The 26,671-nt window shown below is 37.0% G+C and overlaps 10 protein-coding genes across 10 annotated transcripts; 6 read left to right on the top strand and 4 right to left on the bottom strand. All coding sequences in view use genetic code 12, as the record gives it.

Annotated features, from left to right (window-relative positions):
* Window positions 1-1,610: 1,610 nt before the first annotated feature.
* On the top strand, window positions 1,611-3,827 carry PVL30_000662 (uncharacterized protein; the record flags this gene model as incomplete). The annotated part of the gene is made up of 1 exon (XM_001528117.2): window positions 1,611-3,827. The coding sequence occupies one exon, from the start codon at window positions 1,611-1,613 to the stop codon at window positions 3,825-3,827; it is 2,217 nt and encodes a 738-aa protein (XP_001528167.2).
* Window positions 3,828-5,196: 1,369 nt separating this feature from the next.
* On the top strand, window positions 5,197-8,355 carry PVL30_000663 (uncharacterized protein; the record flags this gene model as incomplete). Its single annotated transcript, XM_001528118.2, has 1 exon — window positions 5,197-8,355. One exon carries the CDS (start codon window positions 5,197-5,199, stop codon window positions 8,353-8,355), a length of 3,159 nt encoding a protein of 1,052 aa, XP_001528168.2.
* Window positions 8,356-9,027: 672 nt separating this feature from the next.
* On the top strand, window positions 9,028-11,697 carry ARG5,6 (Protein arg5,6, mitochondrial; the record flags this gene model as incomplete). Its single annotated transcript, XM_001528119.2, has 1 exon — window positions 9,028-11,697. The coding sequence occupies one exon, from the start codon at window positions 9,028-9,030 to the stop codon at window positions 11,695-11,697; it is 2,670 nt and encodes an 889-aa protein (XP_001528169.2).
* Window positions 11,698-12,089: 392 nt separating this feature from the next.
* Window positions 12,090-13,739, top strand: PVL30_000665 (uncharacterized protein; the record flags this gene model as incomplete). The annotated part of the gene is made up of 1 exon (XM_001528121.2): window positions 12,090-13,739. One exon carries the CDS (start codon window positions 12,090-12,092, stop codon window positions 13,737-13,739), a length of 1,650 nt encoding a protein of 549 aa, XP_001528171.2.
* A 65-nt stretch (window positions 13,740-13,804) lies between these two features.
* On the bottom strand, window positions 13,805-14,416 carry MSO1 (Putative component of the secretory vesicle docking complex; the record flags this gene model as incomplete). The annotated part of the gene is made up of 1 exon (XM_001528122.2): window positions 13,805-14,416. The coding sequence occupies one exon, from the start codon at window positions 14,414-14,416 to the stop codon at window positions 13,805-13,807; it is 612 nt and encodes a 203-aa protein (XP_001528172.2).
* Window positions 14,417-15,050: 634 nt separating this feature from the next.
* On the top strand, window positions 15,051-17,120 carry PVL30_000667 (uncharacterized protein; the record flags this gene model as incomplete). Its single annotated transcript, XM_001528123.2, has 1 exon — window positions 15,051-17,120. One exon carries the CDS (start codon window positions 15,051-15,053, stop codon window positions 17,118-17,120), a length of 2,070 nt encoding a protein of 689 aa, XP_001528173.2.
* A 405-nt stretch (window positions 17,121-17,525) lies between these two features.
* Window positions 17,526-19,361, bottom strand: PVL30_000668 (uncharacterized protein; the record flags this gene model as incomplete). Its single annotated transcript, XM_001528124.2, has 1 exon — window positions 17,526-19,361. One exon carries the CDS (start codon window positions 19,359-19,361, stop codon window positions 17,526-17,528), a length of 1,836 nt encoding a protein of 611 aa, XP_001528174.2.
* Window positions 19,362-20,100: 739 nt separating this feature from the next.
* Window positions 20,101-21,198, bottom strand: SFH1 (Chromatin structure remodeling complex protein sfh1; the record flags this gene model as incomplete). Its single annotated transcript, XM_001528125.1, has 1 exon — window positions 20,101-21,198. The coding sequence occupies one exon, from the start codon at window positions 21,196-21,198 to the stop codon at window positions 20,101-20,103; it is 1,098 nt and encodes a 365-aa protein (XP_001528175.2).
* Window positions 21,199-21,695: 497 nt separating this feature from the next.
* Window positions 21,696-22,724, bottom strand: TAD3 (tRNA-specific adenosine deaminase subunit tad3; the record flags this gene model as incomplete). The annotated part of the gene is made up of 1 exon (XM_001528126.2): window positions 21,696-22,724. The coding sequence occupies one exon, from the start codon at window positions 22,722-22,724 to the stop codon at window positions 21,696-21,698; it is 1,029 nt and encodes a 342-aa protein (XP_001528176.2).
* Window positions 22,725-23,049: 325 nt separating this feature from the next.
* EST2 (Telomerase reverse transcriptase) lies at window positions 23,050-25,995 on the top strand (the record flags this gene model as incomplete). Its single annotated transcript, XM_001528127.2, has 1 exon — window positions 23,050-25,995. The coding sequence occupies one exon, from the start codon at window positions 23,050-23,052 to the stop codon at window positions 25,993-25,995; it is 2,946 nt and encodes a 981-aa protein (XP_001528177.2).
* Window positions 25,996-26,671: the final 676 nt, after the last annotated feature.

Genomic DNA, 26,671 nt, shown 5'->3' on the forward strand with positions numbered 1-26,671 from the left:
AGCTAACTTTTCCTATTTGGATCTAACTTTGAGATTTACATCTAAATATTTTTTTAAATCTTAATTTTTTAAAATTTTGTTATCTCACTGTTATTGCTTGCTCTTACTTATACTGAAGTAGTGCTAATATAACAGATGCTGAATAGGCTATAGGGATGAATTGTGAGGGGTAATTGCATCTCATGTAGTTTTCACAAGCATAATTCAACCCACCAGATGACTAGTCTCTCCCCCCCCGCCCAAAAAAAGAAGAAAAAAATGTAGAAAGAGAAGTCTCATGATGTGTTCGTGACATATACCACAAACCAACTACCTTCATCTAGTATATAACCTTGGAGGTGACATATTAACTAATACTGTCAAGTATATGGTAATAACTCTGCAAAAGCAAAAGCAAAAACATAAGCAAAAGCAGAAGCAAATAATAAATAAGTTAATAGTGGTGTGATGTATATGTACCAAGATCACCCAATAAGAGCACAAAGGGTCCAAAGCCTCACAAACAATCCCTCACACACACTCACACACACGCACACAATCTCTGCCACTGCAGAAATTAAAAAATTAAAACATAAGGTAGTGTACTGCTGGATAACAAAACCGTTGAGACTGTCTAACGAATGCGTAACGGGGTAAAGCTAAAAACCAATAACCCAAAAATAATAATAATAAAAGAAATAAAAATAATAGAGAGAAAGTTTTTTTTGCATGATCAGCAATCAAAAAAGAAAGAACAAGGAACAAAAAAAAGCAAAATGTGCATTATAAGAGTCACGTGCAATTACTCACTAGTAAAAGAAAATGTCACCTTTTGACACAAAACGAAAAGAAAGAAAGAAAGAAAGAAAGAAAGAAAAAAAGAAATACACAGAGAACAAAAATATTAACAATAATAAAAGGAATGAGAAAAAAAAAGAAATTCACGGACGAAGGAATATGCGCACAGAGGAAAACCATCCTCTTTCTCTTTCTCAGTCTCAGTCTCAGTTTCAATCTGTTGCTCACCATCACATTAGCCATCTTTTTCTTTCTTTCTTTCTTTTTTTTTCCTTTTCCCTTTAATTCCTTCCTCTAATTCCAGAACCAATATCAGTATCAACATCTTCGTCTTTTAAGTTCTTCATACAAAGTAATTTGTTTCTTGTTTCTCCTCCCAAAATAACAAGTCCCAACAATTCATATATTATACTACACAACTCCCTTTATTTTTGCAGACAATACACCCATACACACATGCACATATACTCATTCTAATATACACATACACATACACATACACATACACACACATACATACATACATATATATATATATATATATCCACACATATACACACATATATATATATATCCACACATATATTTAACTACTGCATCCAATTTCTACTCAAACCATTATTCACAAGGTTCTACTTCAACAATAGTTTTTCTTTTTAAACCCATCCAATCATTCAAACTACTAAATAACCAAGTTACCAAGCAACGAAACTCCCCTTGTGTGTGTGTGCTTTCTAGCTTTCCAGCTTTCCCCCCCTCCGCCCTTCCACTATCTTTTTCCTTCTTATTATTCTTCTTCTTTTACAGTTTGACAGCACAAATACACATCACTAATGACACTGCCGCGTGACAACTCCGATACACATATAGCATCCATGGACGCTTCCATTGACGCATCCATGGACGCATCCATGGCATTACCAATACCACCAACCACCACATCAACCGCATCTTCAACACGAGCGTCAACCAACAACTCCCCATCTCTACCAGTGGCAAGGAGCCCCATACCCACAAAACTTATCAATGTCCACACACTCAACCAGTCTTCAACCTTATCTTCACCAACATTACCATCATCCTTATCACCAACATCGCCACATTTCCCTACAGCCAAGACAACAGGAGCAACAACAAAATCTAAAGCAGGAACAGGCGCAGGAGCAGGTACGGGAACAGGTACCGGAGCAGGCATGGACCCAGCATCATCATCTTTGATGAGTGGTCATGTGACACCGCAACTAGAATCCAAGCCACCTTCGCCCTCACAGCACCACCAACCATCTCTAGATCAACTAGTTAACGATTGCTTCCTCCACTCAATGAACATGACTGATCAAATAGTGGTGGATAAAGCAAATGCAGATACCGCTGAAGAAACTATTGAGTCTCGAATAGCCATGTGCAAAAAGTTTCACGACTTTTTGAACAAACTGCACTGTCAAGAAAATTTGGATTTTCTCATTGATATATACCGGTATGAGCACTTGTACAATACAAAAACATTTAGCGTGCCACCAGCAGATGGCAACACAAATAAATTTGCACAAAATGGCACACCACAGTTTGTCAAGATTAGATTACACGACCGCCCCAAACGATCCTCATTAACACTCCGCCATGGCGGAACACCGTCAGTAACTTCATTTGAATCATTTAGAGCATCTTCGAGAACCTCAACCAGGGAAGATTTACACGATCCACAAACTGCATTCGTCTCTACCATTGATGATTTAAATATGAGTGAACCATGGAAGGAATTTGGACTGAGACAAATAGACTGCTTATCCGACTTTGACTCTGACTCTGAAGAAGATGAAGAGCATCCACACGGAATTGATGATGATGATGATGATGATGATGCAGAAGATTGCATATATATCAAGCAGGAGGATTTGGATATGTTGAAAATGGACTGGGACATCATTATGAACACATATATTAAGCACGACTCGCCTTTGCAGATCAATATCTCACAAAAATTATTCAAGGAGATTGTTGAAGAGAGCAGTAACCTCAACGTCAAATTACATAACCCATTGATCCTACTCAGGGCAAGAAATGAAGTCTTGAGAATGTTGAGAGAAAATGCATACTTTGAATTTGTGTGCCACAATAGAAGACAGCAACAAATTGAACACAAGTTAAAGCAAGAACAAGAACAAAAGCAAGAACAAGAACAAAAGCAAGAGCAAGAAACGATCAGCCCACACCAAAGCGGCCTCAAAGAACCAAGCGTTGAAAATGCATCAAGAAGCAATGGTGTGACAATCTCCAAATCCACTTTACCTGAAAAAGCTCAAGCATCCACTTTCCAACCACAACAGGAGCCTAGAGAGCCAAGTTCACTTCCTTCTTCTTTTTTTGGCAAGTTGTCTTCTTCCTATATTTTAAAAGGAAATAAACAACACAGTAATCATTCAAGTAATGGAAGTTCAACACCAGTAGGCAAAAACATTTCCTTAAACGACCTGGAATTGTCATTTGCTTCGTTATCAAGCTCTTTAGACAAACTCAAGATCAATACAAATATTTCTGCAAATACAACTAATTCTACAAACACAAATCACAGTGAAGTATCATCCAGCTCAACCTCACTCAATCCGCATACAACTTTTGCATCATCAACCCCACAACAACAACAGCAACAACAACAGCAACAACCTACCACAAATCATAGATCTCATAAGACGCATACAAATCACCATTTCTTTCATCATTCGTCATCACTTAGAGGTAGACCAAGAAAAGATAGTTTGACCAATTCACCAAGAGTTAAGCCATCAACACCAACCGCAACACCATTAACATCAGCTCCAGCAACTCCGGGATCTACACCAATGGAGCACAGTGGCTCCAATAACGGCATATTACTGTACACTAGTGATGCAAGAGCATCTCACAATATTAGCCCCATCTCCATTGGCAGTGAGCGCAGCGTCGCAAGTAGTATGACAGAGAAACTTAACGGGACGGGAAATGTTAATGGTAACGGAAGTGGCAGCCTGTCGCTTAGTTCATCCTTAAAGTTTTGGAAAAAGAGATCATAAGTAATGCTGTTTGTGATTTCTTTCATTACATATAGATACACACACATATAGATATATATATGTATATATTTAGATTATAGAGTAACATTATAGAGTAACATTATAGAGTAACATTATAGAGTAACATTATAGAGTAAATGCCCAACCAAATGTTTTGTAGATTGTAGTTTGATCTATACAAAATAAAAGAATGGAATTGACAAATGTGCAAGAAATTACATGCATTTTCAATTTATTTTATTGACTTTCGTAGTAGAGAAATATTTAAGCCAGCCCAGTTTTTTTAACTCCTATAAATGTTTTATTTTATTTTATTTTATTTTATTTTATTTTACTTTCTGTTTTTGTACTTTATTCTCGGTTGCAAATTTCACAGCCCCGTCCTCCCGAGATAACCTCCACGTTTCAGCACTGCCTGTATCTCACAAAGAACCCATGATTATACAGCTTCTGTGAATAAAAATTATATGAGGACATCTATTTCTTCACATATCTCTCCTACAAAAAGGAAGTTCTACAGTTTATTTCTTTTTTTTTTTTTTTATTCAAAAACTGAAAAAAGAAGGGAAGAATGGACGAAGCTGTTGGTATGTTATGTTGCCCCAATAGAGTACATACATATATACATATTTCTAAATGCAAAACCCAATGTGAAATGATGTAGAGACTAGATTTGAGGGAGGAGGAGGTTCAGGAAAAAGAGGAGAAAGAAGGAAAAGGAGGAGGAAGGATATACATACAAGGCTGTAATACTGTTTGTAAGCTAAGTATTCTCCAACATGCTTGTGGATTTCCAAACATTCCACACTGTGGTGGAGCGGGAAGAAGAAAAAAAAAAAAACAAAACAAACAATCTAACATCTTCATATTGTTTCTAACGCAATATTTAATGCACTCTGAAGCCTAATAGGAGAGGGAGAGGCGGAAGACGAGAGGATCCACAGCACAAGCACAGTAGCAATAACAACAAACACTTGTATTTCCGTACAATAGTCTTGCTAAAATTTTAAAAAATTGAAATTAGATGCAGCAATTGGTAAACTTGCAAAACTAACTAAAATTATAACCGGAACAATCAGTAGGCATTTCCTTATCTCCACTATTATCCTATTCTAAAATGCTTCTTAACACCTCTAGATACTTTTCCACAACAACAAGTTAAACACCAAAATAAGTTCTTTATATACACAAGCTGTACACTTATCAGTGATCAACCTATAAGTTTGTACAGACAAGTTTATAAACAAACTCGATGCACTATACACTAGTCCCTATCACAACTCACAACTCACAACTCACAAATTCAAACCTTTAAAGTGAACTTTTGAAGGACAAAAGAAGAAGAAGCAAAAAAAAAAAGAAAGAATCAATGGCAACAACGGAAAGATCACAAGAACAAGACGGAAGGTCCGTAACCCCGCAACCGCAACTGCAACCGCAACTGCAACCGCAACTGCAACCCCAAACGAAACCACAATTACATTCGTCACCACCCGCATCACCACCAGCACCTCAACTGCAGGCACTGAGAGGAGCACAACTTGATAAACAGAGACGTCCTTTGAAACAACAGTTTCATCTGTTTCTGCTGTTTCCTTCTGCAACACAACAATGTTCTGAGTTCAGTCTAGGAAATCAGGACAATCAATTACATCACCAAAACCTCAAACAACCAAAAACTCCTCCGAGATCAAACAAATATGACCGCCATCAAACTGATAGGAAGGACATTGCAAATGATGACGTTTCAGATGGAGTATTCTCCAATTTCCAACTCCCCAATGACATTCTCAAGAACTTGACCCCCATCATCAAATCACCTCCAAAAGACAAGACACGGAACCATATAAGAAGACAAACTCATATTCGAAACGTGCAATTAAAGGTCTGTGCTCAAAACAATCGTATTTTGAAGAAGATCAAGCACAACAGAGAAGAACAGGTTCGACTTTTGCAGATGCAATCAGCACGGTTCTCCAAGGAGTTGGAAAAAGCAAGAGGCAGAAGAGATGGATTCTTGCAAGAGATAAGGGATAGGGCTAGAAGATTTGCAAAGGGACATAAGGAATTAGAATTTATGAATAATGACAAAAGAGCAAACACATCAGCTGATGATAATAGCGGTGCAAACAATATCTCTTTTGAATTCAAACAATCATTAGCTAATGCCATTGTATTCAGGAATGATGGTGATGTCGAGTATCACACGCTAGAGGACATCTCACACCATATTACCGATTCCAGTTCCAGTTCCAGTTCCAGTTCCAGTTCCAGTTCCAGTTCCAGTTCCAATTCCATTACTAGTAATATTATTTATTTCCAACGACAATGTCGAAAACGAATCTTTCAAAAACAATTGCAGAGTCTTTTACTGTCCAAATTTTTGAATGAAATTGACAAGTTGCCGTTCAAGCTGGTCTTGACAATACTCAATTCAGATTCAAACATCAAGCAAAGTTTAAGTTATATCATCCAATATCTAAACATTGCTCTGGACCAATATGAGATTAAAATGTTTCTTTACTGCTTTATTATGCTTGCCGAATTCAATGATTGCATGACAAATAACCTGTGCCACCCTGGTTTTAATTGCAATTTGACTTGTTTTTATCAAAATGATAAAAATTATCAGGAAGAAGAGAATTTTTACAGAAATTGCATTTGGGTCATGCTATACAAAGCAAGCATTTGCCTTTTGGAACAATTCAATACTTTTATTGAGCTTTTAGCTCTTCCTTCTCGTATTAGTAACTTTAATGCTAATAGTGAAATGGCAAAAACTATATGGAAATTTAAGCAGTATTGGACCATTTACAAATTCATTTTCAATATCTTCAAATGGAATCACTTTGAGGGTGTCAGGAGCTTACTTGACTCTTCTATTGCCATTGCCGACCAGCATTTACAGATTGTGCAACGCGAATGTGAGCGTGAGCGTGAACAAAGATGTAGTCGTGGGTATGGACAAGAGGAGGATCAAGAGCTGAAGCAATGGGATATGGAAGACTGCGAATTAGAACTGGACCTGGATTTGGATTTGGATTTGGATTTGGATTTGGAGCTGGCACTGGAAATTGGTCAACAAAACGTAGTAAACAAATCAATCAAAGACCAGAGAAGAAAGTTGCGTTTGGAATTATTACTTCTAAATAAGTACAATATACAATGGCTACAAGATTATAATGAATTGGACAAGGTTGTTGAATTTACAAAAAGTATAAAGTACCGCATTAAGGAGCTTTATATCGAGTCTTCAAGACACCAAATCCCCAGCTTTATACAAAACAAGGCCAATTTTATTTGCTTTGACACTATCAAGTTCCATATTCCTGAGATGTTACCGATTGACAAGTGGAGAGGATATTGGATGTCTTTGTACTTTTATGAGTATTGCAATAAGCGCATGTACCCTGCCAAATTGAAAAGTGGCTACATGGGGGAAAATGTGTTCAATATTGGTAAACGAAAATTGGACTATGTTTCTTTAATCGATTCAGTGGTTGACATTGATTCCATGGACCTTAAAACAATCTATGAATGTCTTTACGATTTTTATTTGGAGTTTTCGACTTCGATCCATTCTTTGCCTCGCATTGATGATTCACTACCAAGTATTTTGAAGATCCAAAGGCTCATTGAACACTATAGTAAGCTGTCTATTGGTGCATTGTTCCAATTTGATGAGGAGGTGGATATTCTTGATCCAATTCAGTTGAAGTATAATGTTGTTATGCAATGGATTAGAAAGTCACAATTTGATACTTTAAAAGATTTTCAAAAGTTTGAAAACTTGTATATTATAGTATCTAGTTCCAATTTCAAAAATCTCAAGTACTCCATATTCACGCAAAACCCAAACTTGTTGTTTCCCAAGTTTTATAAACTGGTAAGACAAGTGGTGGAGTTTAGTTTGGATACTTATCGGGCAGAATGCATAGTTGAGGCATCGAATAGAAACAGCGTGCACAGACTTATGACCACCCGCCCAGTCTATGATTCTGGCGCTGCCAAATTTTTTCAACACTATTTCTGTTTTATAATTGCTAATGGCAGTTGTAGAAACAAGGGTGAGAACAAAAGTAATGAATACGAGGCAGACGAATTGAATGCAAATTACAGAGATAAATTTTCCCAGTTTAGTCAGCAATTGAACAGTTTTATAAATGTCAACTGCATATGCCTGATGTATCGAGCATTAACTGGAACCAATATTTCGCGGCACCAATTGGCGCAAGCAAGTGAGTCGATAGACCATGTTGCAAACAAAAGGTTTGTCAGTTACTACAAGTCTCATTCAGAGTCTATTATTTGTGTTTTGCGAGAAAAATGGATTGCAGCAATGAGTAAAAAAGGGGAGAAGGATGTGCTAAATGAGATTGCTAAATTGTTTGCCAACTGTCTGTATTGTCTTCAAGATGTTCAGATTTTATCTAAAGAAATCTCGAATTTTACTTTGTTCTTGTATGTTGTTTACCAACCAATTTTGAACTGGATATATGGAGACTTGGGAGCTCAAGTAGGAGCGTGAAGAAGCAGGGAAACGCCAAACCAAACCAAACAAGACAGAACCAAAAAAAAATTCAAACACTGAAGAATAAGAAAAAGAAAAAGAAAAATAAAAGGGATGCAAAGTCAATGGAAGATGAGATAACAAAGCACATTTATTGTTAATTGTTTCGATCTTCGATATTTCAATATTTAGTTTTTATTACAGAGTATTTTTTATGTTCAATTTTTATTCTGTAGTTGCTGTAATAATATCTTTTATCAATCTCATTGAATCAATGGCTTATTGGTTCAATAGTTGATCGTTTCCTTTTGAAGTACAAGTATAATTCTGGTAAGATATACTTGTACTGCATATTAGCCTTGACCAATAAATACCAAAAAAAAGATAAAATAAAAAAAATAATAAAAAATTTGCGAAGGGATAGAAAAAGATTGTACATGGCGGTTAGCTAAAAAAACGTGAGAATGGAAATTACTCATTTTAGAATTTATCGCTTGGGAGTTGGGGGGGGGGGAAGAGGTTAGTGGAATATATATATATATATATTATTGTCACACAGAGAAAATTTTTTTTTTAGTAGTTGAAAAAACTTATACTGATAAGGATCAAAGGTCAAAATTTTTTATTTCTTTCCTTTGTTTTCTTTCCTTTTTTTTCATTACCTTTCTTCAGTTATAAACTATTTATCCAATGTTGAAGCAGGCCGCAGTATACAACAAGTCGGTCGCTAGATCCAATGTTGTACGTTCTTGTGTAGCGAAAAACTCAACATCTACTAGAGCTGTTGCTAATAGCTTCTTAACCAAACAACACAAGTCAGCATTAGCAGAATCAACAGCAACAACAACAACAACAACAACAAGAGCAACAAAAGCATTCGCCTCATCATCCAATTACACCATAGCAGGCAATCGCAACTACTCAACAAAATCCACTGTTATCCAGTTGCTCAATAATATTGGTTCGAAACGAGAAGTTGAACAATATTTAAAGTATTTCACGTCGGTTAGCTCGCAACAATTTGCAGTTATCAAGGTTGGTGGTGCAATTATTACTCAACAATTGGACGAATTGGCATCCTGTTTGGCATTTTTGTACCATGTTGGCTTGTACCCAATTGTTTTGCACGGAACTGGTCCGCAAATCAATGAATTATTGGAAAATGAAGGTGTTGAGCCAGAGTATATCGATGGTATCAGAATCACAAACCCCAAGACAATGGCTGTTGTTCGTAAATGTTTCCTTGAACAAAATTTGAGATTGGTTACCGCTTTGGAAAAAATTGGTGTTCATGCTCGTCCAATCACTGCTGGCGTTTTTCAAGCAGAATATTTGAACAAGGACAAGTACGACTTGGTTGGTAAAATCACCGGAGTCAACAAGTCACCAGTTGAAGCAGCAATCTCTGCTGGTTACTTGCCCATTTTGACTAGTTTGGCAGAAACAGAAAGCGGTCAATTGTTGAATGTCAATGCCGATGTTGCTGCAGGCGAGTTGGCTCGTGAATTTGAACCTTTGAAAATTGTTTACTTAAATGAAAAAGGTGGTATCATTAATGGAAACACTGGTGAAAAGGTCTCCATAATCAATTTGGATGAAGAGTATGAAGATTTGATGAAGGAGAGCTGGGTCAAATACGGAACCAAGTTGAAGATTAAGGAGATTCACGATTTATTGCAACACTTGCCAAGATCATCTTCGGTGGCAATCATTGATGTTGACGATTTACAAAAAGAATTGTTTACCGACTCGGGTGCAGGTACTTTAATCAGAAGAGGTTACAAATTGATCAACAGAAATTCATTGCAAGAATTTGGTAACCCAGATTTGTTGAGAACAGCTTTATTGAGAGACCCAGAGATCAAGGCTGGCAAATTATCCGTTGCTTCATATTTGAAGTTTTTGGAATCGGTTAAGTTCAAAAGCTATGGAGACGAGCCATTGGAAGTGTTGGCCATTGTGTTGAACGAAGATGGCAAAATCCCCAAGTTGGACAAATTCTTGTCATCCAAGACAGGTTGGTTGAACAATGTTACTGACAATATTTTTAACTCTATCAAGAAAGACTTTAAATCGTTATGCTGGATTGTTGATGAAAACGATGCAAATTTGGCATGGTACTTTTCCAAATCCGATGGATCATTTGCCAAAAACGGCCAAATCTTATTCTGGTACGGCTTAAAAACACCCGAAGCTGCTGAATTGATCAAGGAGTTTGACCATTCTGCTGTTGGCTCTTCCCTTTCATCAGGTACTGATTCTGGCGTTTTTTCGTCAAACCAGCAAAAGAGAGGATTCCATTATGCTACCAGAAGAACCTTTGCCACTGCTGCTACAAACCCCAACCCGCCATTGAGAGAGGGTAAGAGCCAAGAAAAAAAGAAGGTTGCCTTGATTGGGGCTAGAGGATACACTGGCCAAAACTTGATCAAATTGATTGATAATCATCCATATTTGGAAATCTCGCATGTCTCATCCCGTGAACTTGAAGGCCAAAAGCTTAAAGGTTACAATAAGGACAATATTATTTATTCAAACTTACAACCTGAGGACATTAAACAATTGGAGGAAAACGGCGAGGTGGATGTATGGGTGATGGCATTACCAAATGGTGTTTGTAAGCCATTTGTTGACATTATCGATTCCGTGAATAATCCCAAATCAACAATCGTTGATTTATCAGCCGATTATCGTTTTGATACAACAGGACAATGGACTTATGGTTTACCAGAATTGAATGATCGTACTACTATTGCCAATGCAAAAAAAATCTCCAACCCCGGATGTTATGCGACTGCCGCACAAGTAGCTATTGCTCCATTGCTTGAATATATAGAAGGTGGGGCAAAGCCAAGTGTGTTTGGTGTTTCAGGTTACTCGGGAGCAGGTACTAAACCATCACCCAAAAATGACATCAATGTGCTTTCTAACAACTTGATTCCATACTCATTAACAGATCATGTTCATGAACGTGAAATCTCATCTCAGTTGAAGCAACAAGTTGATTTTACCCCACACGTTGCACAATGGTTCCAAGGTATTTCACACACAATTAATATTCCAATCAAAAAAGGCTCCCTCACATCAAGAGAGATCAGAAACATCTACCAAGATAGATACCAAGGAGAACAATTGATTACAATAAGCGGAGAAGCTCCTTTGGTAAAAGACATCAGTGGCAAGCACGGAGTGGTTATTGGTGGGTTTGCAGTTAATTCAAACGAAGACAGAGTGGTTATTGTTGCCACAATCGACAATTTGTTGAAAGGTGCCGCGACCCAATGCTTGCAGAACATCAATTTGTCGCAAGGTTTTGGCGAGTACGAAGGTATTCCTGATGACACGGTGATCAGAGGTTAATTTTCCAGTTTACACAATTTAGTATTGTTTTTTATTTTTTTATAATTAGTCTCTTTCCCATTTTCCTCTTTAAAATTTATTTCTAATAGACATTTATCTAACTTTAAATTAGATGTATATATATATATATATATATATATACATGTATGTATGTATGTGTGTAAGTATTTATAAAATCAATCACGTAGTGTTTCAATATAGGAATTTGACGTTATGTTTTGTATAGAGTCCCAACTTTGAGGTGTAATTTATGGGTTCGTAAATAAAAAAAAATCAAACGCTACCTTTTGTCGGTCCTGACACCATTGATCCGACAAGTTTGAGATTTAACATAGCAGCTATCACCACATTGGCTAGATCCACCGTGTCCTTCATCACACAGCGAAAACAAAATGTTAGTCTCACCAGAAAATTTTGGAGTAGTTGAGCCTGGCGTTTACAGGTGCTCCAAGATTGAAGTTGAAAACTTCCAGTTTCTCGAAACTCTCACTCTCAAATCAATTGTGGTTTTAGATGCAGAAAAACCACCAAGATCGATATCCAACTTTCTCGAAACAAACAAGATTGAACTCTATAACCTTGGTGATTTAAAAATTTCCAACCATCAGCATACCGGGATTTTGTCCAAGACAGATATTGAAGATTATGACGAAGTTGAATCAACAACTAGTGTAGCTTCAAATGCGGATAAAGATGGGAGCTTCACAGCAACGGCGACTGCTGCTTCTACCAACACTTCAAACACTGCAAACACATCTAGATCATCATCGCAACAAATGGATACCACAATGCCTGCTATAATGCCCATTGCTGCTTTATCTCGAAAAAGCCGAGATCAATGGATGCTTATCGAAAAGAATTTGATTGTGAAATCTTTTGAACTTATATTCAACAGCCGTCGACATCCACTTCTTATAGTTGACTCTACAGCAACCTTAGTTGGGATCCTACGCAAGATTCAAAAATGGAATTTTAATCTGATCTTGAATGAATATAGAATTTTCAATAGTACTTCAAACAAGAATAATTACTTTGCGGAGACGTTTCTTGAGTTGATTAGTATTGAACTTATACCATACGAAAATAGGAAAAGAAGCCCGTTTGGAAGTCGACGAAACTCATCTAATATAGGGTCCCGAGCAAAGAGTATAAGTAGTGCCCTGGAGAAACTTGCCCATTTACAAAAAAGTCCTCAAATATACAGCACTGATTTAGGCGTAGAAAAGATAAGAGAGTTATCAATAAGCAAACAGAGGAAAGGCGATATATCTGGAATAAAGGGGTACAATACAGAAGACATAGCCATTGACGACGACGAGGAAGAAAGAGAATATGATAAAGATGAAAATGAACAAGAAGACGATAGCGAAGAATACGATAGCATGGATGATATGGACGATATGGACGATGAGTTACTTTCTGCATCACCGCAAATTCCTGAAAATTTACTCAAGTTTGTCGAGCAAAGGCGTCAGGACAAACAAGCACAACTTTCTTCAAATGGGAGAAATTCTATCGATAATGATTCCGAAAATGAATATGGGACTTCACCACGAATGGTGAGGATACCCAATACCGGTAGTTGCGGTACTTCAACCAGCGGCATTGTTAACACTGGTAGCCATGGTAGTGCTAGTGTTGTTGGTAGTACAAGCAGAACCAATAGTTTTTCAAATAGCCAAGATTATTTGAATGCTGTTCGCGGTATGGACCGTCGTCGTTCTTCTGTAGATACAATGAAGAATATCAAATTCCGAAATAATGACAACTTATTGCACGCAGGCTCGATTGAGAGTAGCACTTCACCTCAACTCAAACGCAAAGAATCGAGAAGTGGATCTCATCCATTTAATGAAATTGTTACAAAGCCGGTTGAGTATAAATATTACAAAAATCTACACAAATATCCTAAAAAGTTTGAGAATGTGGGAACTATAAAACTAAAGTTGCCGGCTGAACATAGGCTTCCAAATTGGTTCACCAAATCGCGGGATATTTGGGAAAAGAACTATAGACTAATGAATGAAGCAGGAGGTCTGTGAATTTTTGGTGATTTTGATGATAGCAAAGCAATCAACACAATTAGTATCGTCATCTCCCGATGTGATCACCGACTATATCTTGCAGATGAATAACCCGATGTAGCTGATTGTTGTCTAGATTTATTATACATATCCTGTAATCTACTCGAACTTCGTTGAACTGATGGTGCGCTTGACCTACTACTTCCTCTACTCAAATCCGATTGTGGCTGTGTAGATTGAGCTTGTCCCAACCCGTGTTGCAGCTGCATCTGCAGCTGCAGCAGCAGATTAAGGCTCCTTTGCGAATAGCTATTGTTAAAAAGGTTGTCTTGTCTAACTGGCTGGAACTCTGAATCCGCATAGCTTTGTGCAGAATGGTTCCTATATGCATGTGTTCGTCCATTCTGTGGTCCATTTGAATTTGCCGCCAATTTCGAATTATAGTTCAGCGATCTTCCATACTGAGTTGGTTGGTTATGGTTTTGCAGCTCAAAGGTTTTGACCCCAAGCCACTCAGGGTATGCCAAGCCTTTCGATTCGTAATATTTGACAAATGAGCGGTGAATAAGAGTATCATCTTCAGTAGCACCATCTTTCTCAATGTTTCCACCAGCAAGCGAAAGATTAGCAAACTTTGAACTATAATTCTCCTTGATCTTGGAGAAAAAGCCTCCTCCGGTATTTGAGTGCTGCATTTGGAATTGTATATGGAAATTTTAGCAATCACAAGCTTTTTTATTTTTTTTTTGAAAAAAAGGGAAGATTTAAAAAAGAAAGGACAGAAAAATGTACTGTAAATGATATTGGTTGAAATGAATTGATGGTAAGGTCAAAATTCAATTAGGCAAGCAATTTTAGTCGGTTCGATTTCATTTCCTAATCAGGAGTACAAGTTGAGTTTCAAAGGAGAAAAAATATATAAATATATATATTTATATATACATATATATATAAATATATATATGTATATATATGCGGTCATGTGACCTGTGTCTGGAAGAAAAGAAAGCTGGTCTTTTTTTCTGCTGTCTTTCTTTTTTCATGTCTATTTTTTTTTCTCTTGAAATAAAAAATTCACGACATTCCATTCACCATCACAGCGAAGATATCACAAAAACCACGCATCTCTCAGATATTGAAAGGTTTGCAAAATTTAGGAATCAATCTTCCCCTCCGTTGAATTACTGGCAATTTTCTTTAATCGTTTTTTGAATTTTATTTCTCATATTTTCCAACCAAAAACCTAGATCAAACCAAACCAAACCAAACCAAACCAAACCAAACCAAACCAAACCAAACCAAACCAAAGGCCTTCTTTTTTTGATAAGAATGATGATTGCTCGATTTGGGAAGCAAGTGCTTAGAAAGAATGTGTTAGTTAGCAACAGGATCCACTTTCCAGTGATTTCACGTGGTTTCCACAACAGTTTTATCAACAAAAGTGATGATTTGAAAAGTCCACCTATAGATATCACAAAGGGTCAAACAGAGGCAAAGGTTGAGACAAAAAAAGACAAGTTTGCAGGATTTGGGTTGGACTTGGATGAACTAATTGGCGAGACCGCCAAAGGTTCTCAAGTTACAGAACAAACCGAGTTGACAAAATCAGAAGAGGAGAAGAAGAAGAAGAAGAATATCAACACCAACACCAATAAGAACGATAGGAAGTCGGTACCGGCAATTTCACTTGAGGATTTCAATCCATCTCAGTTTAAAGATTTTAAAAACACTGGTCTTATCGATGACGTTATACTAAGGGCTCTAGACAGAGCACACTTTAAGGACCTTACACCTATTCAGCAAAAATCTATTGTGCCGTTGCTTGAAACAGAAAGAGGTATGGTGTGTCGTGCCAAAACGGGTACAGGTAAAACCCTTACATTTTTGATCCCAACACTTCAGAGTGCCGTATCTAGAAAAATTGCTAGTGGTGGAAGGAGCTCCGGAGTGGATACGGTTATTATTGTGCCTACTAGGGACTTGGCATTGCAGATTTACGATGAGTATCAAAAAGTTCTTCGAGGCATTTCAGGATCACGTAAACCTCATATAAGTTATGTAATTGGAGGTATGAAAAACTCATTTAACCCAAGAAACCCAAGTGAAATTGTTATTGCCACACCAGGTAGATTGGAGGCTGATCTTAGATCCCCACTGTTTGCCTCTGCTTTTACAGATATAAAATATAGAGTTTACGATGAGGCAGATAGATTATTGGATGTTGGATTTGAGCCAACTTTGGATAGCATCGATCGCTCCATAAAAATGATCAGATCAGATGATGCAGAGCCATTAAAATCGTTGTTGTTCAGTGCCACTGTTGATGCAAGATTGGACCAGTTTGCTAAACAGCACATCAACAAAAAATATGATTATATAAACACGGTGCCAGAAGATGACCCAGAAGTCCACGAAAATATTCATCAAGTGATGTACAAGTGTAAAGATGCTATTGATAAATTTGGCTCTTTTTTCAATTACGTCAACCAATTAGTCAAGGATTCTCCAGATATGAAGATGATGGTGTTTTTACCTACACAAACTGCTGTTGAGTTTTTGTATTCGTACATGTCAGAAGCTTGCCACAAGCACGATGTTGATATTGATATTTTCCATTTGCATGGTAAGAGGTCTGCAAGCCAACGTCAAAGAGCATTGAGTAATTTCAAGAGGGATGACAGTGGTATATTGATCACGACTGATGTTGCCGCTAGAGGAATTGATGTCAAAGGAGTTACTCATGTTGTACAACTTTTTCCTTCTTCTGAAATTGCCGACTATGTGCACAAGGTTGGTAGAACCGGTAGAGCAGGTAAAGAAGGTAAAGCAGTTTTGTTTATTACCCAACCAGAAATGGCTTATGTGAGAAGATTGAATTCTGAGAGAGGTGTTACATTTGAACAAGTACACGAGAGTTCCGAAATTGACAATTCCATTGATTTTTTCGAAGGTATGCGTCCAGATGAACAAGTTGCAAACGATTTCTTTTACACTCTTATGTCCTTTTTGGCACAAATCAGCTCGACTTATCGTCTTAGAGCAGATGATCTTGTGGCTGAGAATGTCAGTTTATACCGTGCTATTTTACAAAAACCAGATGCAAAGTTGAGTCTGCGTGCAGCATCTGCGTTAATTAAAAGGTTGAACAGAGACGTTGTAAGAGAGTTTTTTGAGCAAGGGCGCGGGGGTAACAACGGTGGATATGGTGGATATGGAGGATCAAGCTATGGAAGAAGTGGTGGCAGCAATAGGTATTCTGGCGGTGGTGGAAATAGATCTGAAAAGAGATTTTCCTTCGCTGGTCGTGGTGGGAATTCTGGTGGCCACAGCGGCAGAGGCCGTGGAGGACGCAGTGGCTACAGCGGGGGCAGATCAAGTCAATACTCTGATTGGGAGTGATTAATTTGAACATGCATTTTTGCCTCTTTTTTTTATTTTTATTTTTATTTTCATTCTCATTTTCATTTTTTTCTTTTGTTTTTTTGTTTTATTTCACTTTATCGAAGAAAAATCAACATAGACGCTCAACCGAGATTTATTCAAATAGACAAATAAAGAGAGCAAATGGAAGTTGGTGGAGGAGGAGCGGCGGAGAAGTGGAGAAGAAATGACATTCAATTTAGTTCTTACTACATGTAAATAGTGTATTTAGTTTGTAAAACAATATTCTTTTTTTGATTCCGTGACTTTTAGTTCTAAATATATTTAAGGGAAAAGGAGATAATTAGTAGTTCATTGGATTACTTTGTCTCTATACCTAAGTCTAAATCTTTATATATTTATATATATATATATATATATATATCATGTGGTTGTTTTCCCATTTTTATGCAAACTTGAATTGCGTGATCTATGGTTTGTACTAGAAGGAACAACAATTGTATCTGATATTGATGCTGGCTCATGATTAACCAGATGGACATTTTTTTGTTGTTGAACGTCAAAATCCACATCACGTGTTAGCACCAAGTATGTCAACAAGAAAATGATGAGCAAACTATTGAAAATGACAATTCGTCTTTGGAAAGTTAGTTCCTCCTTAAACTGCTCAAACTCTCTCGTTGTATCAACGAGGTGTTGCTTATAGGATTGTGCTTGTGTTTTGAGAACATCTCTATACTGTCGATGCAATAGGTCATACGAGTCCTTGAATGAGATTAGTTGGTGCATCAATGTCGCATTCACCGATGTTACTAGCTGGTTGAATTTTTTATTCTGTCGCCTCTCTAGATTTGAGAATGCGGTGCTGAGCAATTTCAGCTGCTCTTCGATGTATAGTAGGGACAATGTAGCATTTGACTCCAATAAAGATAATCGTTTCATAAAGTTCTTGTATATCGAATCTTGGGTCGTTGTAATACTCGATGTATGAGCAGTACTAATTGGAAGGGAGACTGACGAACCAGTGGCACCACTAGCCATATCTGTGGGCAAGCATAAAAGATTTGTATCCGAGTCTGATGCATTGAAATCTTTTAAAAACTCGTTAAGTCGAAGGTGTGGAAGGATGACTCTACATTCGTCGTAACTTTCATTTGGAAGCAATGAGTCGTTATCATCACGACCTACAGAAGAAGGCTTGGTGGTCAAAGTTTCCTCAAGAACTTCTTCCAGTTCTTCGACTACAAATTCATGGCCTTGTTTGTTGTTTTCCTCATCTTCCTTTAACTCATCAATCATGGTTTTGCCATGTACTCTAATCAACGAGATGGGACAGTAGAACTCGTTCCCATAGTGGCTTGTGATCTCCACTTTTAAATACCTGGCCCAGATAAGAGGGTTCTTGATGTTGAAAACGTGCAATTCACGAGTGTTCAGTGCCATGTAGTTTCCAATTACTTTCCAGCTTGATGCTGGGAACCTATCGCTAACGCTGATTTTCACATCTCGAAACATTGAAGAAAAAAACTCGTAATTGGCAAGAGCCACTTGGCCCACTAGGATATCCTGGCAAAGTTCAATAATGACATATTGGTTAGAGACAGAACACTCATTGAGAAGATATGTATCCTTGTTTTCTTTCAAGATTGCCGAGGCTCCTTTTGCTTGCGCATTTGTTTCTACAACAGTAGCTCCGCAATCAATCGAAGCAAAATTGAATTTGTCTTTATAGACCTTGCCGTTGAGTGGTTTCTCTTCCTTTGGCGTATCAACAGATTCCGCCGAGGATTTTTTTGACGATAAAGATGATGACGATAAGGAGGAGTAGGATAAAGAGGATGCTGACGCTGACAGACCCAGAGATGCTGCTGATGCTGATAATTGTGAAGATGATGATAAAGGCAATATCGATTTTGATGAAGATCCTGATGCAGATACCGATGCAGATGCTAATGACAATAACTTTCCTTTCTTGGCTTGCCCTGTTGTTTTGCTATTGTTTTGAAGTTTTCTAGAGCCGTTGTTTAATGAACCAATCTTGTGCTTCTTCCATTCCTCAAAAGACATAAAATGGCATTCGTCAATCACAGAATCATTGTAGGATACACTATCATTGCTTGATGCTGGTTGAGTTTCTTCAGCAAATTGCAAATGTGATTGTAAATATTCATTGCTTTGATCCCTAGTTTTCATCGAAACCTTCGACGATTGACTTCCTTGTTCTTCCTCTCTTGCAAATACCGGAAACTCAGATGGCATCAATGGGGATTGCTCATACGCGTCCCATACGGATTGTGTTTCATTTGCATTGATCAATCGACATTGCTGAAAAAACTGTAATACAAATAGTAGAAGCGGTAGTATATTCACACGTGCATAACAACAACGCACCATTAAGTAAAAAAAAGAATTTCTATGGATTTATGTTAAGACAGGTTGAAAGTGATTTGTTTGCATAGACCAATTAAGTAACGTAATTTCCAATCATTAAATAGAAAGTACAGTTTCAGATTTACAACCTCGATGTATGTTTGCAATCTCAAAAAGATGGGAAAAAAAAATATAATAATAATAATAATAAAAAAAAAAAACGGAATTAGTTTTGTGTATCGATATCGAGCATATAACTGCCACAGTTTTTTTCTCTTTCTTTCTTTCTTTCTTTTCTTTTTGTTTGATTTTTATTATTATTCTATTCTCTCAACTACTATACACGAGGGAATACTGATGCTATTCTGAATAGCACATACCTTTTCAAGCAAAAATGAAATAAAATAAAAAAAAGAAAAAGAAAACAAGACACATTTCCTATAAAGATCAACTGGACAACCATTTAAAAAGATGCTAAATCGTTTTGTCGAAAATGTACAGAAAGAAGAGAGAGAGAGAGAAAGAAAAGAAAGGAACTAAGCCATAATTAAAATTATACAAACCTAAACTTCGAGACTGTTGCCCTCTCCAAAGATGAACTAATGAAGTTTGAGAAGCCATGTCAACACTACTTCCAATCCGGAGCTTCTTCTTTCCTAGGTCTCCCAACGTGTCTTTTCTTATTTGGATTCTCATCGAATTCTCGTCTCATACTTTCTCTTTTTAATCTTCTCAAGTTCCTAATACGCTCGTTTTCTCTCCGTTCTATTTCGCTTGCGCTTAATATCTCAACCGAAGGTTCCCATTTATCATTTCCATTTGATATACTATTCTCTGTGAAAATTCTTAATCCCTGTTCAAATATGATTCCCTTCACCAAATGTAGATTGTGAATCTCGTTATTAAATGACCCATCTACTATTTCTTTCTTGACCCGGATGATAATTTCGTGAAGTGCATGCGATATTGCAAGTTTAAACTCCAAAGAAAGTCCGAGATCAGCAACAACAATCTCTGCAAATTGTTCTGGCGTCACTTGGTTTTGGTTCAAGTCCCACTCAATTCTATCTTGATATAGTTGCTTATTGAGGTTCACTGACAAGTCAATGATAACATTGCATGGATCTTTGCTTTGAATTGTCAAGTTCGATGCATATGAATACTCCTCGAGTTGCTGAGTAATGGAATCAGTAATCTGCTGGCCCATAGAATTGGGTAATTCCAAGTCATTACATAATATTTCTGCAAAATCAGATGGTGTTATAAGCGACTCATTCAAATTCCACATGAATATGTCATTGATCTTGTGGTTGGCATTTGAGCTTTCCAAACTGAGCTTGATTGGGACCAACACTTCCGGCTTACACGATTGTGCCGTGATGGTGCTGGCGTTGCTATTACTTAAAACATCATTGTCGAGCAGCTTTATCCTTGGGGTAGGTCTTGCTGGTCCAATTTTTTGTACATCCACCTGAGTCTTTGCCTCCATGTAATTTCGACTGCGGTACCCATTAGACTCCGCATAAGAAAACTCCCCAGGTGTAGATTCAAACTCAAAATCATCACCATAGTCTTCAGCATAATTGATTTGTTGTGCGTGTCGTTTAGCTTGTCTACCAGTCGGTACTATAGTCACGAGTAATGAATTGGTTTCACTGGCTAGCCTCTTGGATATACTCGAGGCCAAACCTTGAATCTGAAACGATGATTGTTCGTACGAGGTCATCGAGGTCTATTCGATATATTGACGTCTATGCTTTGGGTAGGCTGATGTTTATGGGGAAGGTTTTCTTATTTTCTTATTTTCTTATTTTTGTTTTTTTTGTTTTTTTCCTTTTTTTCCTTTTTTTCCCTTCTTCTTTCTCCTTCTTTTATTTTTCTATCATCATTTTCATTCAGTTTTTGCGCAATTTGCGAATTTTGGATTGTGCGCGAAAAGAAAAGTTTGCATATAGATAAATATACATATATACATATATATATGCACACACACACAAACTTGGAATAGATGTTTCGAACTTGCGCGTAAACTTGTAGTTTACTACCGCAAAACAAAAGTATGTATAAGTATTATATATCCATATCCATATCTATATCTATATCTAGATCTATATAAATTGACGCTACTATGATTAGGAGTCTGATGCTACGTTATTGGTCCAGAAACATGCTTGGTACGCCTGTATTGCCTTTTTTCCCCGCCTCCAAATTATACGGTTCCCATCAATACTCTGTTCTTTTACTCTCTCCAGTTAACAACTGAAGTTTTTGCAACTCTTGTTCACCAAGCCATCTCCAAATATTGAACTTCCAATTTAAACCATCGCGATCACCCAAATAGTAGCTACTTTCCATTCCGCCACCATTTGCCACGGGTTTTAAATAGGTGCATCGTACGATTCTTGAATGAACTAGAGCCATGCTGCACATCACACATGGCTCGTGAGTGGTGTATACAATCATATTGGTGCACAAATAGCCCCTTTCTCGTTCTATCCTCTTCTCGTCACCATTAAAATCCTCCTCATCTTTTTCTCGTTTACCAAGTTCTTCTTTGGCTATTTGATCAATAGCCTGCATAACACTATGCTTTGTGGGTCGCAGATCGCCATCATTGATTGCAATTGTTTGAATTTCGAGTTTGTTATTGCCTATATCTCTTGCCATGATAGTAACCAGTGCATCTCGACTCAGCTTTATGGTGGACAATGTATCAAGCAATTTTGTAATCATCAATTGTTCTTGCTCAATGTCAAATGTGGTTGTTTTCAAAAACTGGTGATTTGGGTTGCCTCGCCATACCATTGGCCATATTTTGGACCACTGTAGACTTTTCTCCTTTGTCATTGCTCCTCTTTGCGGGATATTAATGATGTCAAAGGATTTCACCTCAACTGCATCGCTAAACTTTTCAATGATTACTTCTTTTTCGTCCAATGATGAAAAGGGACATATTATAGCTTGAATATCCAGTTCATTAATCTTTGTCATTCGTTTCACATGCTTTAGTGATTCATTCAGCTCATCGTTATAATGAGTTTTAAATACCGTTAGTAAATTCTTTGTTTGTCGCGGATCAACAGTGCATGCCCATACGGGTATAAGGTTTGGTTGTTCAGGGTCCGTATTGTTGCCCAAATGGCGTATTTGCTTGAGAACATTGTACAAAATACCATTTTGGATATCAACGTGACTTTTATCCAAGTTTTTTGTATTGCTAATGCTACTTGTCCTATTGGTTTTCGTTGTCATGCAAGATCTGATAAATTGGGTATATTGGTAGAGTTTAATTTGGCGAGATGGCATGTTATAGCATCCCAAATCATATTAAATCAAATTAAATCAAATCATAATATGTGGCATGCCACATCGCATAGTGGGTGAAATCGAGGAAAGAGAAATAGCGGCTCATTTGTTTTTTTATTTTTTATTATTTTTTATTATTTTTATTATTTTTATTATTTTTATTTTTTTTATTTTTTTTATTTTTTATTTTTAAGCATTTGAGAATATTTCGGATCTGCCTAAAACACGTCTTGCTCCAGGTATCAACTCTTTTCCTTATCTCTCCACTTAAATGGAGAGAAACGTTAAAACAAATAGGAACAAACACACGTCTTTATCTTCATCTAATTCGACACTGACACCGAATTTTACAACACTAGACTCTTTTGTTTCCAAGTTCCACCCTATAGATGACGAACTTCCCTCATTTCGCGAGTTTCTCAAATCTGTAAGAATATACCCACTCCCCCCACAACAACGACACTATGTTCCTTTGAAACTCAAGTATCGGAAGGACTATAAAAAGTATTTACGATTGATAACAATAACATTACTACGGTCGCTGTCAAACAGTAATGTATTTATCAATGGTGTGCCTGGTATTGCTAAACGTGGAAGTCGTCGATTTAAGGAAGCTGGCAGTGTAGTAGGAAATGGACCTAAAGAAAGGGTTAATGGTTGGGGCGGGTGTACGGAAACATTGACTAAAGCTAGTTTTTTCACTATGGGCGAGATGCTTGATTATAATTGGTACAAAGTTTTCCAATTGCTTGGTTCAATGAGGATGTCTGAATTGATAATCAACTGGAAAGGGTTTGTGAAAAAAAATCCCATTTCTACTTTAACCGCCACCAGTGGTGAATTCAATGCTGAATTCAATGCTGATTTCAATAAAGTTGGAGAATATGTGCAAATTTTTGGTGATGGTTTAACTTACATAAAAAAACCAGCTGTATTAGATAGCAAACTGATTTTCAAATCTGATGTGATGAATCGAAATGGGAGGAATTTACGATTCCGACACCATAGATTGATTCAGCTGACTGCAGATGAGTTACTAGTGGAGATATTTCAAGCTAATGTTAAATCAAGAAGATATAAACGAGTGAAACATGTTTTAGAAAGCATCATACAGAATGATGTGCGGTGTCGCTACGATATATTGTACCGTAATTTACTAATTGATCGAAAGGAGATTGATATGTCCGATATACTGAGCAATGCCAGTGAGTTGAAAGATGTAGTGAGGTTTATATTTGTGATATTGGGTAAGCTTTTTAATTTAGAATGTTGGGGTGGTTTGGAAAACAAAAAAATCATACGCAAAAATATCATTAGGTATCTCAAATTAGAATCTATTTCCAAGATGCATATTCATGACGTATGTACAGGTTTGCAGTTGGTGGATTTTGTATGGTTTGGAAAGAATGGCAAGAATGGTGAGAGAAGCATACATTCAAAACAAGATTTTGAGATACGTTTCCAAATGATGCAGCGATATATGCATTGGGTCTTTGAACATTTGGTTAAGAAGATTATTCGAAATTTTTTTTACGTTACAGAGTCGACTCAAGGTGAAGTTTTATATTTTCCCCGGTATATATGGCACAAGATCTATAATCTTTGGCTTGAGCAATATGCACGAGAGAATTTCATTCCGACCCAGTTGACTGGGATGGAGAAGTATAACTATGGGCGTATAAAGTTGATTCCGAAACGCAATACGTTTAGGGTTATTTGTGTTCCAGCCAAACGTAGTGTTTCCAGCTTGGGTGTCAAGTTGGATGAAAAGCATCGTGAAAAGCAGGAGATTGAGTTTAATGTTTTTCGAGCAAATGATTTGAGGCCGGTGAGGCTTGTTCTTTTGAAAAAATTAAATGAGAAGAGGCAAATGGATATCAGCTACACAACTACTGCAATTTCTAACCAACAAGTTGCCGACAAAATATTAAAGTTTCGGAGTGAGTTGCTCGATAAATTTGGCGCAATTCCTCCGTTGTATGTGGTAAAATTTGATATGAAGGAGTGTTATGATCGGATCAATCAAAAGCAGTTATTGAGCAAGATTTTGGATTTGTTTTCGAATGATGCGTTTGGTACAAAGTATTATTTTAGGTCGCATGTCAAGCTTAATCTGAATCTGCAAATCAAGTCGGTCAAGCATGTTGTTGAAACTGATTTTTCGCAATTTGATTTATTTACTGGAGGTGTCAAGCACAAAGATCTGAAGGAGCTGCTGATGGTAATTGATAAGGGCAAGACGATATATCTTACGCGCAAAAATGTGCTTTATCATTGTGTGCAGCAAATTTTTGGTGCCAAGTGTGTTATACAGGATCTGCAGAGTGGTGAGATGCAATGGTTTAGAAGACGACGTGGTGTTTTCCAAGGCTTTTGTCTTCTGAGTATATTCTGTGACATAATCTATGGAGCGTTAGTTGCCCAAGAGTTTAGGTTCTTGTGGGAGAGTAAGGACAAGATGGGAAAAGAAAGGTTGAAAGGGCTGTTTATGTTGACTAGACTTGTTGATGATTTTTTGTTTATATCTCTGAGTGTTGATATGTATAAGCAAGTGGTTGGTGTTGTTCAAGAAGAAAAAAGTGGGAATTTGCGCAAGTATGGTGCTTATGTTAATCATGCAAAGACAGTAGTTGTTGATGATGAGAATAGAGCAGAGACCAAAACAGTACAATTTGTTGGTCTTGATATTGATATTGAGACATTGAAATTTCACAAGGATTACGCAACTGCTTTTGGTTCTGGTTCTGGTTCTGGTGGTGGTTCTGGTTCTGGTGGTGGTATAGTTACCAGTCACTATAGAACGTTTCAAGCATTGTTAAGTTATTTGAAGAGGTCATATACGTTGCGACTCTATAGTTACATATTGAAAACAGAGTGCAATGACTTGTTTGAGTCTGTGAAATGCAATGTGAATAATTTGTTGGAGTTTATCTTGGAGATATTCAAAAAGAGTTATCAGAGAGTAGTTCAACTAGACGAGTTCAAGATGGAAAAGTTTATTGTATTTTTGTCGCTGTTGTTGGATAATACAATTAGCAAATTTGTTGAGGCTAATGCTTGTGCAGATTCAGTGGGCTGGTCAGTGGACTGGTCAATGGACGGGTCAGTGGAAGAGCTATTTGAGAGTATGCAGTACTGTATGCTCCATGTATTTAAGAATAGTGGGCTGCAGTTTGAGGATGTGGTTTGTTGGTTACATGAATTTGACAACGTTTGAGTAGTAAAAGCGTAAATGGTGAATTATTATTACCTTTTAAGTTTGTAATTTTTTTTCCAATTCTTATTTTATTTTTATTTTCCTTTATTATTTTTTGTTTATTGAATCAGTATAAGTAGATGTTCACTGTAGGTTTTAGAAAGAACAATAAAATAGGACGTGTTCTCTATAAAGTGCAACTTCCGTTCATCCATGTTTTTAATTATAGTCTACAAAATTTTGGTTTGAAAAGAAAGTAGGCATCAGAAAGAAATGTTTCTATCTGCTGCTGCTGCTGCCACTGTTGTTGTTGTTGTTGTTGTTGTTAGAAAGTGGAAGAGAAAGATAGAAGGACTAGTACAACTCTCTCAATGATATCTGTGTTTCTTACAGCAACAGTTTCAAGTGTGGCAGAGTCAAGGTGTGTAAATAAAGTAATGTTGTTTCGGAAGAATGGTAGCGCGTTTGTGTGTAAGTGTATAAATAGTGTAAAGGTGGCAAGTGCTACTACTACTACTACTACCATTACTATTGCAGCTAAACAGTTAAAAATGAAATTAATTGAGTTGCAGAATGTTTGTGAGCAGTAGCAATGTACAATCTTTCCGTGTGCTTTTAAAGGCAGAATTTCTTGGCTCTCTTGATCTTTTTTATTTTATTTTAATTATTATTTTATTTTATTTATTATTCTATTTTC

This window comes from Lodderomyces elongisporus, chromosome 1, assembly GCF_030384665.1.
Source record: "Lodderomyces elongisporus chromosome 1, complete sequence".
Classification (NCBI taxonomy): domain Eukaryota; kingdom Fungi; phylum Ascomycota; class Pichiomycetes; order Serinales; family Debaryomycetaceae; genus Lodderomyces; species Lodderomyces elongisporus.